Here is a 12,842-nt window from a genome sequence, read left to right on the forward strand (position 1 = left end):
TTATTCACTCACCAACAACGATAATTAACTATCATTCCACGCTGGTCATATACTACAAAAGAAACAACAACTCCCACATATTAAAAAACAAAAACCATAATCACTCCAAATTCCAAGAAATTAACCTCCATCAAATTTCTTCACATACAAGCAAGCATTATGTAAGTGATTATGTAAGAGTTTGCAAGTATTAATGAAGCAATAATTAAACGTAATTTTATAAAAAAGAGTTTAAACAATATAAGGAGATTCAAAGTTAGTTACTACATTTGCAAATAAAAAATAAAATTTAATAGATCAATTTGCAATTAGACAAGAGTACAAGGAGTAATTAGATAAATCATGTGATGAAGTGTATGAATATGAGGAAATGAGATAAATAAATCAATAGGGTGAGAGCCAAAAGAATATTTATATCATATTTTAAGACATTAAAAGTAAAACTAAAAGAAAATTATTAACATACAAAAAGTTATAACTTTTCAAATATTATTTATCGTGTTTTCCATCTCTTGTGCCTTCCCTATTTTGCAATAACAACAACAACAACAATTTCAAACATTCAATTAAACAAGAGAGCAACATGAAGTCAAATTAAAGTGCATATCTATAACTAAATTAGAGCAACGTAAAATTTAAAGTGATTGTTAAATTTAATTTAGTTGCACACGTAATTAAAAACTATTACACTTAATTTGAACAATTCTTAAACCATATTAAAGATTATATTGATATAGTGGTGGTTAAACATTGTTTGAGATATTTATTTTTTGGTATTTTTATTATTAAACCACTATAATCATTTGTAAGATAGTGTTTAAAAACATCTGAATAATATAAATAACATAAAAAAAATTAGGGTTTAATATGTTTTTTAAGTTAATAGAAAACATATCTATAAAAAAATATTAGGTAAATATATGGTCACCTACACATGATCAACAACTTTTACATTTTAAACACACTCACATAATTGTACTAAAAAACTCATCCACGATTATGATCAACTTATACTGCAAGACGAATAATGTAATAACATTAAAATTATGATCATGTAGTGTAATAGTCAAATTTAGTTATTAAACTAAATTTATTTATCTTTTTTAATGTTACATCGTTAAATTTCTTTTGATTTGTACAAAAAGGTATTGGACGACAAAAACAATTCTTCCATGTATAATTTAGAAAATGACAACAAGACATGATGAAAAAAAGATTAAAAGACTTGTCAAAAACCTAAAATCTTTCACCTTTCCAAACTATAATACAAAAAGTCGTCTATGTGTAAAAATTATGAAATATTAACATGTGACTGATCTGAGTGGCAAGAGTCACTTTAACAAGCGATCAATCCATCAATCTTTGATTCTTAAGGGACCAAACGTATGTGTTCGATAGATTTGATATTCAATACTTACAACAAGATTATAAAAAAAAAAAAAGCAAAATATCATACATGCTTATTATCTCTCCCTCTCTCTCTGTAACGCCCTCTTTAATTATTTAATTATTTTTGATGAGTTTTAGAATATAATTACATATTTATGTGATTTATATGAGAGTTATATGATTTATAGAGATTTTATGTGATGTGTGGTGAAGAGTTGTGACTTATTTTATTATTTAATAAAATAAGATTTGAAAATTAAATAAATATTAAGTTGTGGGGCTGTTTTATAAATTTAGAAAGTTTAGTGGTTTAAAAGGAAATAGAAAAGAATAGAAGAGGTATTATAAATAGAGAAGTTAGGTTTAGAGAAAGACATAACGTACGATCAGTTTTTGTGGAGAAAAGGGAAGAAGGAGCCGTCATGAATCATATGCTTCGTGAGGAGAAATGAATTGAACGAGGGAGAAAGAGGTACTACCCAACTTATATATAATAGTATTCAGTTATTTAATCGCGATAAGCTATTAGGTGAATTGAATTAGCATGGTCTAAAACCTACCATAGGATTTTACCATGGCACGTTGACTTCTTGATTTCTTTAGCATAATTCTATAGTTGTAGGCATGATGAAGTTAATTACATACAAATGGTAGGTAGCCTAAGAATTTGCAATCGATGATATTTGAGTAACATTAGACACCTACAATTTTGTTCAGAAAGAGAAGTCTATGTATAAGAATAGACTACTAGGTCTAGGCTGTAATGTATAATTTTGTTAACAGTTCAAGATAATAGTTATATTCACAATATGGTATGTTATAGATTCTTTTGAACAAGAGGTATGTTATAGTTTTGATTAGATTATTGGCTTATAGTTACCAAGAGAAATTTTCAAGAGAGCTGCGTTCATAAATATATTATATTCGGGAATGAGAAATATGTTTACACAAATGTAGATTATTTCTTTAGGTTATTAGTTTATTACTTTTATTCTTGTTGCATATTTTATTTGGATCTTATATGCTTTTTTAGTTACCATGCTGGTGAAAGAAGATGCAAAGCTATGAAACTGTTTTGGAATTGTTGATGTCGTTGAGTCATTTATATTGTGTGAAAGCCTCAATTCAGGTAAGGGTGAGACTAATTTTCAATATTATTAAGAGTATGATTCTATAGGATGAAGTTAGCATGATTAGATTAAATTTTGGTGAGAATTGGGAATTAGGTTTAAGACCGAATTTGATGATTGAATCAGGAAAAGATGTTAGGTTGATGCTAAATTAGTGTACAGAACTTAGATATACCATAAGATGATAATTAGATGTTGAATTGAGGTTAGAATTAGGAGATTAAGTGAAAAGTTGGAATTTTTAGGTTTCTGGCCGTACTGACATTCATCGCTCGCACCTGCGAGCAAGAACACTCGCAACTGCGAGCTACCCCAAGACACTCGCAACTGCGAGTAACATCGCTCGCAACTGCGAGCCAGACCTTTGAGCTTGCCACTGCGAGTAGAATCACTCGCCACTGCGAGTTAGGCTGTCAGTTGCCCAAAATTGTCCCGATGCGATCCTTTCGCACGTATAGTCTTGAGCTGACCTTAGAAGTAAGAATGAGGGAGGTTTAGGATACTTTCAGAAGTTCCAGAAGTCTGTTTAAGTGACTGAGATTAGTAGTGATGATGTATAAGAATTATTTATGATGCCTTCTGATGATAAGTTGTTATGATTCATTTCCTTTAATGTTGATATGTTATTTTAAACACTGCTATATGTTGTAATTGTTGTTGGTTGCTGCTGTTGATTGTTAAAGTCTTGAAGTTGCATGAGTCGGTCTAAGTTGCAAGAATTTAATTGTGCTCATTAAAGTTGGGGGCTTTAGGCCCGGCAGCCTTTGTGCTCATTAAAGTTGGGGGCTTTAGGCCCGGCAGCCTTTGTGCTCACACGTTGAGGAGCCTATTATGCTCATTTTGTTGTTGATTGGTACCACATGCATTTGCATATCAAGAAGTTTCATGATGTTTAAGTTGTCAAGTTGTTGTTGAGTTGATAGAGTTGCATGGTCTAAGATGAGTTGTGTTGTCAAGTTGTTGTTGAGTTGATAGAGTTGCATGGTCAAAGATGAGTTGTGTCGTCAAGTTGAGTGTTAAGTTGATTATGATTTGTGATGAAAATTAGTAATGATATTCGATGATTGTATTTGTTATGAAATGAAAAATATGCTAATTGTTAATTGTTGATATGTTATTAATGTTTAAGTTGTTAAATGCATTTTATTGGATTATATGCTTAATGTATTGATTATGAAATCTCACCCCTTCTGCGTATATGTTGCCTCGACCGTGGGTAATGTGCAGGTAATAAAGATTAGAGGCGTTCATGAGTGGACTCTCAGTTGGTGTCTAGGTGCTCTGATACGTAACGGGATGGGGGCTTGCTTTTACTTCTGTTCCTTACGTGTCTCTTTTATGAACTAATTTATGGGATTTTTCAATAAGGCCTGCGTGCCAAGACTTTTAAATGTTGAACTATTTTCCGCTGCAACAGTTTAAGATTTTTCATGATGTTGAATTTGAAGGATAATTATTACTATCTGTTTTGAGATGTTAAAGTAGTGTGTGGCATTCCGTTATGAATTAAATACTCTGATTTTAAATGAAATTTTTATGTTGGGAAAACGGGGTGTTACAATTGGTATCAGAGCAGGTCGGTCCATCCGGCCAAATAGATGAGTCGAGTAGTGTCGTTGACGGTTGAGATATCGTCATTGAGTTGTCCTGTTTGTTGTTTGTTGTTTAACCCTTAGTATGAACTGGTTGGAGTACAACCATGTTCACATTAATTGTTTTAGTAAGTCGATGTATTTTTTTTCTGCCGAAGAAGAAAGTGGAGCAGAGTTTTTGTCTACTAAGCAGCTGAAGCAGTTAGAACGCGATGGAATCTTGATGTTTTCGTTGATGGCGTCTTGTCCATTGAGAATCAAGTAGTGATTGATAGGTTGCAAGTGGTATGCGATTTTCCTGAAGTTTTTCCTGATGAAATTCCTGATGTACCTCCAGAGAGAGAAGTTGAATTTTCAATTGATCTTATTCCGGGAACAAAGCCTGTGTCTATGACACCTTACCGTATGTCGGCGTCTGAATTGGCTGAGTTGAAGAAACAATTAGAGGATTGTCTTGCAAGTGCTGAAAGAGAAGAAGTTATATGTTAAGTTATCTAAGTGTGAATTCTAGTTTAAAGAAGTATGTTTTCTTGACCATGTTATTTCTGGCAATGGTATTGCACTAGATCCGTCTAAAGTTGAAGCGGTATCGCAATGGGAGACTCCTAAGTCAGTTACAGAGATTAGAAGCTTTTCGGGATTAGCAGGTTATTACCACAGATTTATAGAAGGATTTCCTAAGTTGGCACTTCCGTTAACGCAGTTGACTTGTAAAGGAAAAGCTTTTGTGAGGGATGTTCATTGTGAGAACAGTTTTAATGAACTGAAGAAGCGTTTGACGACGACCCAGTTTTGATTTTGCCGAAACCTGATGAACCTTTTGAGGTGTATTGTGATGCGTCCAAGTTGGGCTTAGGCGGTGTGCTTATGCAAGATGGTAAAGTGGTTGCTTACGCATCAAGACAGCTGAGAATTCATGAACGAAACTATCCTACTCATGATCTTGAATTTGCTGCAGTAGTATTTGTGCTTAAGATTTGGAGACATTACTTGTATGGTTCGAGATTTGAGGTGTTTAGTGATCACAAGAGCTTGAAATATTTGTTTGATCAGAAGGAATTGAATATGTGACAGCGAATGTGGCTCGAATTGTTGAAAGATTATGACTTTGGGTTGAATTACCATTCGGGTAAAGCTAATGTTGTGCAGATGCTTTAAGTAGGAAGACTTTGCATATATCTATTATGATGGTTAATGAGTTCGAATTATTGGAACAGTTTAGAGATTTGAGCTTAGTCTGTGAATTGTCACCTCAGAGTGTGAAGCTGGGAATGTTGAAGATTGATAGTGATTTCCTAAAAAGTATTAAAGAGGCTCAGAAAGTTGATGTTAAGTTTGTAGACTTGCTGGTTGCTGATAATCAGACTGAGGATAGTGACTTTAAAGTCGATGATCAAGGTGTGATGAGATTTCGAGGTAGGATTTGTATTCCAGACAATGAAGAGATGAAGAGGACGATTCTTGAAAAGAGTCATAGAAGTAGCTTGAGTATTCATCCGGGAGCTACGAAGATGTATCATGACTTGAAGAAGTTGTTTTGGTGGTCTGGATTGAAACGTGATGTGGCACAGTTTGTGTATTCTTGTTTAGTTTGTCAGAAGTCGAAAGTTAAGCATCAGAAACCTGCAGGATTGATGACACCTTTAGATGTACCAGAATGGAAATGGGATAGTATATCCATGGATTTTGTGATGAGTTTGCCGAATACTCCTAAAGGGAATGACGCTATTTGGGTGATTGTTGATAGATTGACGAAGTCGGCTCATTTCATTCCGATTAATATTAGTTTTCCTGTGTCTCAGTTGGCGGAGACTTATATTCGAGATATAGTGAAGCTGCATGGTGTTCCTTCGAGCATTGTATCAGATAGAGATCCAAGGTCTACTTCTAGATTTTGGAAGAGTTGCAAGAGGCTTTAGGCTCTAAGTTGAGGTTGAGTTCGGCGTATCATCCGCAGACAGATGGTCATTCGGAAAGAACGATTCAGTCGTTGGAAGACTTGTTGAGAGTTTGCGTACTTGAGCAAGGTGGAACTTGGAATAGTCATCTTCCGTTGATAGAATTCACGTACAATAACAGTTACCATTCTAGTATTGGAATGGCACCTTTTGAAGCTTTGTATGGTAGGGGGTGCAAAACTCCGTTGTGTTGGTTTGAGACAGGTGAGAATGTGGTTTTAGGACCATAAATTGTTCAGCAGACTACTGAGAAGGTAAAGATGATTCGAGAAAAGATGAAAATGTCGTAGAGTCGACAAAAAGAGTTATCATGATAAGCGTAGGAAAGACGCTGAGTTTCAAGAGGGAGATCATGTATTTCTAAGAGTTACTCCCATGACCAGTGTTGGTCGTGCATTGAAGTCAAAGAAGTTGACTCCGAGGTTTATTGGTTCATATCAGATATCAGAAAGAGTTGGAACGGTGGCTTACCGGGTGGGTTTACCACCGCATCTTTCGAATTTGCATGATGTGTTTCATGTGTCGCACCTACGGAAGTATGTTCCGGATTCATCTCATGTGATCCAAGGAGATGATGTGCAAGTTAGAGATAACCTTACGGTTGAGACCTTACCAGTGAGAATCGAAGGTCGTGAAGTAAAGAAGTTGAGAGGCATAGAGATACCTCTTGTGAAGGTTGTTTGGGATAGAGCGACTGGTGAAAGAATGATGTGGGAGCTTGAGAGTAAGATGCTGGAGTCTTATCCAGAGTTGTTTGCTTGAGGTATATTTTCGAGGACGAAAATTCCTTAAGTGGGGGAGAGTTGTAACGCCCTCTTTAATTATTTAATTATTTTTGATGAGTTTTAGAATATAATTACATATTTATGTGATTTATATGAGAGTTATATGATTTATAGAGATTTTATGTGATGTGTGGTGAAGAGTTGTGACTTATTTTATTATTTAATAAAATAAGATTTGAAAATTAAATAAATATTAAGTTGTGGGGCTGTTTTATAAATTTAGAAAGTTTAGTGGTTTAAAAGGAAATAGAAAAGAATAGAAGAGGTATTATAAATAGAGAAGTTAGGTTTAGAGAAAGACATAACGTACGATCAGTTTTTGTGGAGAAAAGGGAAGAAGGAGCCGTCATGAATCATATGCTTCGTGAGGAGAAATGAATTGAACGAGGGAGAAAGAGGTACTACCCAACTTATATATAATAGTATTCAGTTATTTAATCGCGATAAGCTATTAGGTGAATTGAATTAGCATGGTCTAAAACCTACCATAGGATTTTACCATGGCACGTTGACTTCTTGATTTCTTTAGCATAATTCTATAGTTGTAGGCATGATGAAGTTAATTACATACAAATGGTAGGTAGCCTAAGAATTTGCAATCGATGATATTTGAGTAACATTAGACACCTACAATTTTGTTCAGAAAGAGAAGTCTATGTATAAGAATAGACTACTAGGTCTAGGCTGTAATGTATAATTTTGTTAACAGTTCAAGATAATAGTTATATTCACAATATGGTATGTTATAGATTCTTTTGAACAAGAGGTATGTTATAGTTTTGATTAGATTATTGGCTTATAGTTACCAAGAGAAATTTTCAAGAGAGCTGCGTTCATAAATATATTATATTCGGGAATGAGAAATATGTTTACACAAATGTAGATTATTTCTTTAGGTTATTAGTTTATTACTTTTATTCTTGTTGCATATTTTATTTGGATCTTATATGCGTTTTTAGTTACCATGCTGGTGAAAGAAGATGCAAAGCTATGAAACTGTTTTGGAATTGTTGATGTCGTTGAGTCATTTATATTGTGTGAAAGCCTCAATTCAGGTAAGGGTGAGACTAATTTTCAATATTATTAAGAGTATGATTCTATAGGATGAAGTTAGCATGATTAGATTAAATTTTGGTGAGAATTGGGAATTAGGTTTAAGACCGAATTTGATGATTGAATCAGGAAAAGATGTTAGGTTGATGCTAAATTAGTGTACAGAACTTAGATATACCATAAGATGATAATTAGATGTTGAATTGAGGTTAGAATTAGGAGATTAAGTGAAAAGTTGGAATTTTTAGGTTTCTGGCCGTACTGACATTCATCGCTCGCACCTGCGAGCAAGAACACTCGCAACTGCGAGCTACCCCAAGACACTCGCAACTGCGAGTAACATCGCTCGCAACTGCGAGCCAGACCTTTGAGCTTGCCACTGCGAGTAGAATCACTCGCCACTGCGAGTTAGGCTGTCAGTTGCCCAAAATTGTCCCGATGCGATCCTTTCGCACGTATAGTCTTGAGCTGACCTTAGAAGTAAGAATGAGGGAGGTTTAGGATACTTTCAGAAGTTCCAGAAGTCTGTTTAAGTGACTGAGATTAGTAGTGATGATGTATAAGAATTATTTATGATGCCTTCTGATGATAAGTTGTTATGATTCATTTCCTTTAATGTTGATATGTTATTTTAAACACTGCTATATGTTGTAATTGTTGTTGGTTGCTGCTGTTGATTGTTAAAGTCTTGAAGTTGCATGAGTCGGTCTAAGTTGCAAGAATTTAATTGTGCTCATTAAAGTTGGGGGCTTTAGGCCCGGCAGCCTTTGTGCTCATTAAAGTTGGGGGCTTTAGGCCCGGCAGCCTTTGTGCTCACACGTTGAGGAGCCTATTATGCTCATTTTGTTGTTGATTGGTACCACATGCATTTGCATATCAAGAAGTTTCATGATGTTTAAGTTGTCAAGTTGTTGTTGAGTTGATAGAGTTGCATGGTCTAAGATGAGTTGTGTTGTCAAGTTGTTGTTGAGTTGATAGAGTTGCATGGTCAAAGATGAGTTGTGTCGTCAAGTTGAGTGTTAAGTTGATTATGATTTGTGATGAAAATTAGTAATGATATTCGATGATTGTATTTGTTATGAAATGAAAAATATGCTAATTGTTAATTGTTGATATGTTATTAATGTTTAAGTTGTTAAATGCATTTTATTGGATTATATGCTTAATGTATTGATTATGAAATCTCACCCCTTCTGCGTATATGTTGCCTCGACCGTGGGTAATGTGCAGGTAATAAAGATTAGAGGCGTTCATGAGTGGACTCTCAGTTGGTGTCTAGGTGCTCTGATACGTAACGGGATGGGGGCTTGCTTTTACTTCTGTTCCTTACGTGTCTCTTTTATGAACTAATTTATGGGATTTTTCAATAAGGCCTGCGTGCCAAGACTTTTAAATGTTGAACTATTTTCCGCTGCAACAGTTTAAGATTTTTCATGATGTTGAATTTGAAGGATAATTATTACTATCTGTTTTGAGATGTTAAAGTAGTGTGTGGCATTCCGTTATGAATTAAATACTCTGATTTTAAATGAAATTTTTATGTTGGGAAAACGGGGTGTTACACTCTCTCCCTCACACACACACACACACACACCTTTTCGATTTCTTCTCCGTTTCTCTCCCCTCTTTATCTCCTATGCTAAACAAAAAAAAGTTTTGCATTCATAATGTTAGCGATAATGTTAGCAAATGTCATTAGGACATTGTTAAAATATTTGGTTTTTAAGGTGATGACTTGATTAAGTCCCTCATCCGTAAAACACCAAATAAATATTGTTAGGTTTCTTTCATGTTTCAAATTTATTATAGATAAAAATGAGAATATTGATGCATTTCGACACGAATTTTGTCCAATCTCTCTCTTAGAGATAATGGTAGAAACAATTTTTCTCTAAAACATTAACATCGAGTCGCCAAACTATACAATAAATCAAAGACAGATCTCATGTGATTGATAAAAATCATGCCAAATCTTTGACAAATTACATCCTCAAAATCGTTTCTCCAAACCTCCAATATAAAAACTTTAGGGTTAATAGGTCTTTACCCCCCTGTAATATAGGTCATTTCTGTTTTTTTCCCTGTAATTTTTTTTGATTCACCCCCTGTAATTTTTTTTATTTACCCCCCTAATAGGCTAATCAAAAACCAATTTTATTTTTTTTTTTAAGAAATTTTCGTTTTTGTTTAGCCTATTAGGGGGTAAATCAAAACAAATTTTTTGTATAATTTTTTTTTACAAGGTGTAAAACCGGAAATAATCTATATTATAGGGGGGTGGGGTAAAGACCTATTAACCCAAAACTTTATGATGGTCACCACACAACAACTTCATGAAACTTTCAAAAACACCGTTTTTTGTTTTGTTTTAAAGCTTAATTTAGTATGACAATAAAACATTAATGATGACAATAACTTGGGAAGGAAAAGTAAACATCAAATTTTAGGTGAGTAATCATTATTAAAATGTAGTAGCAATGAATAGACAAGAGCTTCATGCGATGAAGATGATTCCATGAACAAGTTGCAGACAACGTAATGGAGAGGGATGTGTTTTTGGAATTCATGTTTTGGTTTGTGGAGTATTTTTGTGTCTTTGAGAAACTGTCAGACACCAGAGGAGGAGAAGTGAGGTTGTGTGTGAAAATGTGTATATGTTCCCACTTTTATCTCTAATAAATCAAGACAATCAATTAAATCTAACAATTCTAATTTTGGTTCCACCGATGATGGACTTAATTAAGTCATCACCCTAAAAATCACTGTTTAAATAATTAGAGGTAAGTCTTACATTAGATCTTATATTATTTTATTTGTGTTGTGATTGTTTGTCAAACATTACACAAGATAAAATTTATTCAATAACTTAAAATTTGGTTGTTTACTAATTCTCTTGTAGTTATTATTTTCTGAATTAAATAGATCTTAATGCATTAATATCAAATATGTTTTAACACTGTTTATGATGTATATTTTTTTTTGACTAACCCAGAGAGAAAATCTAAGAGTGCGAATGATAATGTCAGGAACACCAAATGAGTAGTAACCAAGAATTTTAGGGTTTAAACTCTTGAAATTAACACGACTCACACTCACTAACGTTTGCTTAGGGAGAGAAAGATAGTTAGAGAGATAATATAGGAAATTATGACACACTCTCTACAACCTTGAGGGTTGGTATGGTTTGGTCGAGGGGGAGAGGCGGGGAGGTAATGAGAGATAATATTATACATTTTTTTAAGCCAAAGAGAAAATATAATAAATAAAAACAAACAGGTACAGAGACTGGGGGGCATTGGACCGAACCCAGGGAAACCCAAATGGGAATACATCGTGAAAAACTGTCCAAGTGGTACAACTCTAATCTATCCTAACAAAAATACACTAATCACTGGCGCAACCCAGCGAACCCGCGTACGAGCGCGAAACCAGGTTACAAAAATCTGTGAAAAGTGGACATCCGCATAGAACAGTTAGAGTTTAAACTAGGCGAATAGATTGGCCGTCAACACGGAAACCCATCCAAGTGCCAACAACCCCCTGAATCAACAACATGCATAAAATGCTCTTTCGAGCAAACAACACGTAAAAACTCAGATCGAGGGATGAGTTCAATACGTCAGAAACCAGACCCTTTCGGGTTTTATGAACCTCAACCACTGCAAAAAAAAAAAAGGTCCAGATCCGCAACCATCCCCATCTGTACAAGTACTAAGAAAACACAAACCAAACACACAATGCTACACGGCCATCGGCGCCCACCACAACCACCTGCATGAACACCCACAACCACCACGATCCAAACGACGACGAACGATCCGGGAGCACGACGAGGGAGGATTAATAGTGGAGGAAAGTCGCCACACCTGCAGCCGTCGGAATCAGAACAACCAGGACCGAGCACCACAACAAACGAACCCTAGCACAACACCTAAAACAAACAAAACACGAACAAACAGAAAAAACAGCAGCAGAACAAAACAGAAAACACAGTTCCAACAACAGGCTACGTCGCAACCTCCTCTGACTTCTCTACCAGAACCAAATCGAACCCACCACGGTCAACAACAACAAGAGCAGAGCCAACCACCACTAGATCCGCAGCTGGCGACGGTGGATCCAAGGGTCGGCGCTGGACAGAAACAAGCCAAAGGCGGCGAAAGCGACGAACCCAAGCTGGAACGCAGATGGTGATGCCGCCGTGAAGGCCGGACACACCATCGATTGTGTGGATCTACATCGTAGAAGCAAGGATTTAGATTGGCAAGGGAGAAAGCAAGTCGGTTGAAGGGGAAAGTTTGAAAAGTTAGAGAGAGTTAGGAGCGTTAGGTTAGAGAGAGAGAGAGAGTTGGACAAAAAAAAACCAATTCAAAATTTATGTTACTAACGTTTTTTTTTCAATAATGTGAGAGAGAGTTTTGCCATTCATTGTAATCCTGCCCGACTTTATGAATTAATCTCTGCAGCTGCACGCATATGATACTCACGTCAAACAAAAAAATAAATTTGGGAGTAATGTTTGAACCCATGTAATGATCAATGAGATTTTAATGAATATTAGATAAAACTAATTTAATAGATACTTTCAAGTTTCAAAGCATGCTCGTTTTTATTGCTTAAAATTCACATGTTTTTTTAGGGAAAATTCACATAGGTTGTAATCAAATTTATTTTGGACTCACATGCTTTAGAGCCCTTTTGTTATAACTTTTTTTTTTATTTTTTTTATTAATTTTGTATTTCATCTTTTTGTTATAATTTTTTTAACAAAGAATATTTAAAGAAAACTTCAAAGGAGAAATTGTTGTAAACAAATATCATAAAAAGTCATTTTAAGTATTTCACTCTTTTGCTAGGACTTTTTTTAATGATAAAATTTCAAAAAATAAACTCAAAATGGTAAGTTATCTTGAATAGCCTCCCATAAAAATAATT

General features: G+C 34.8%; 1 protein-coding gene and 2 long non-coding RNA genes across 3 annotated transcripts; all 3 read left to right on the forward strand.

Annotated features, from left to right (window-relative positions):
* Positions 1 to 1,776: 1,776 nt before the first annotated feature.
* LOC146951935 (uncharacterized) lies at positions 1,777 to 3,966 on the forward strand. Its single transcript, XR_015007965.1, has 3 exons — positions 1,777 to 1,861; positions 2,423 to 2,518; positions 3,747 to 3,966. It is a non-coding gene; the product is annotated as an uncharacterized LOC146951935 (long non-coding RNA).
* A 2,478-nt stretch (positions 3,967 to 6,444) lies between these two features.
* On the forward strand, positions 6,445 to 6,981 carry LOC146951936 (uncharacterized). The gene is made up of 2 exons (XM_085748817.1): positions 6,445 to 6,821; positions 6,969 to 6,981. The coding sequence occupies exons 1-2, from the start codon at positions 6,445 to 6,447 to the stop codon at positions 6,979 to 6,981; spliced, it is 390 nt and encodes a 129-aa protein (XP_085604943.1).
* A 186-nt stretch (positions 6,982 to 7,167) lies between these two features.
* On the forward strand, positions 7,168 to 9,357 carry LOC146951937 (uncharacterized). The gene is made up of 3 exons (XR_015007997.1): positions 7,168 to 7,252; positions 7,814 to 7,909; positions 9,138 to 9,357. It is a non-coding gene; the product is annotated as an uncharacterized LOC146951937 (long non-coding RNA).
* The last annotated feature ends 3,485 nt before the right edge of the window (positions 9,358 to 12,842 follow it).

Source organism: Medicago sativa, chromosome 1, assembly GCF_051527215.1.
Source record: "Medicago sativa cultivar Bolivia chromosome 1, Bolivia_mono, whole genome shotgun sequence".
Lineage (NCBI taxonomy): Eukaryota > Viridiplantae > Streptophyta > Magnoliopsida > Fabales > Fabaceae > Medicago > Medicago sativa.

Bases quoted from the DNA above. Each gene is read 5' to 3' on its own strand.
- LOC146951936 (XM_085748817.1), top strand. From the start codon at position 6,445: ATGACCAGTGTTGGTCGTGCATTGAAGTCAAAGAAGTTGACTCCGAGG.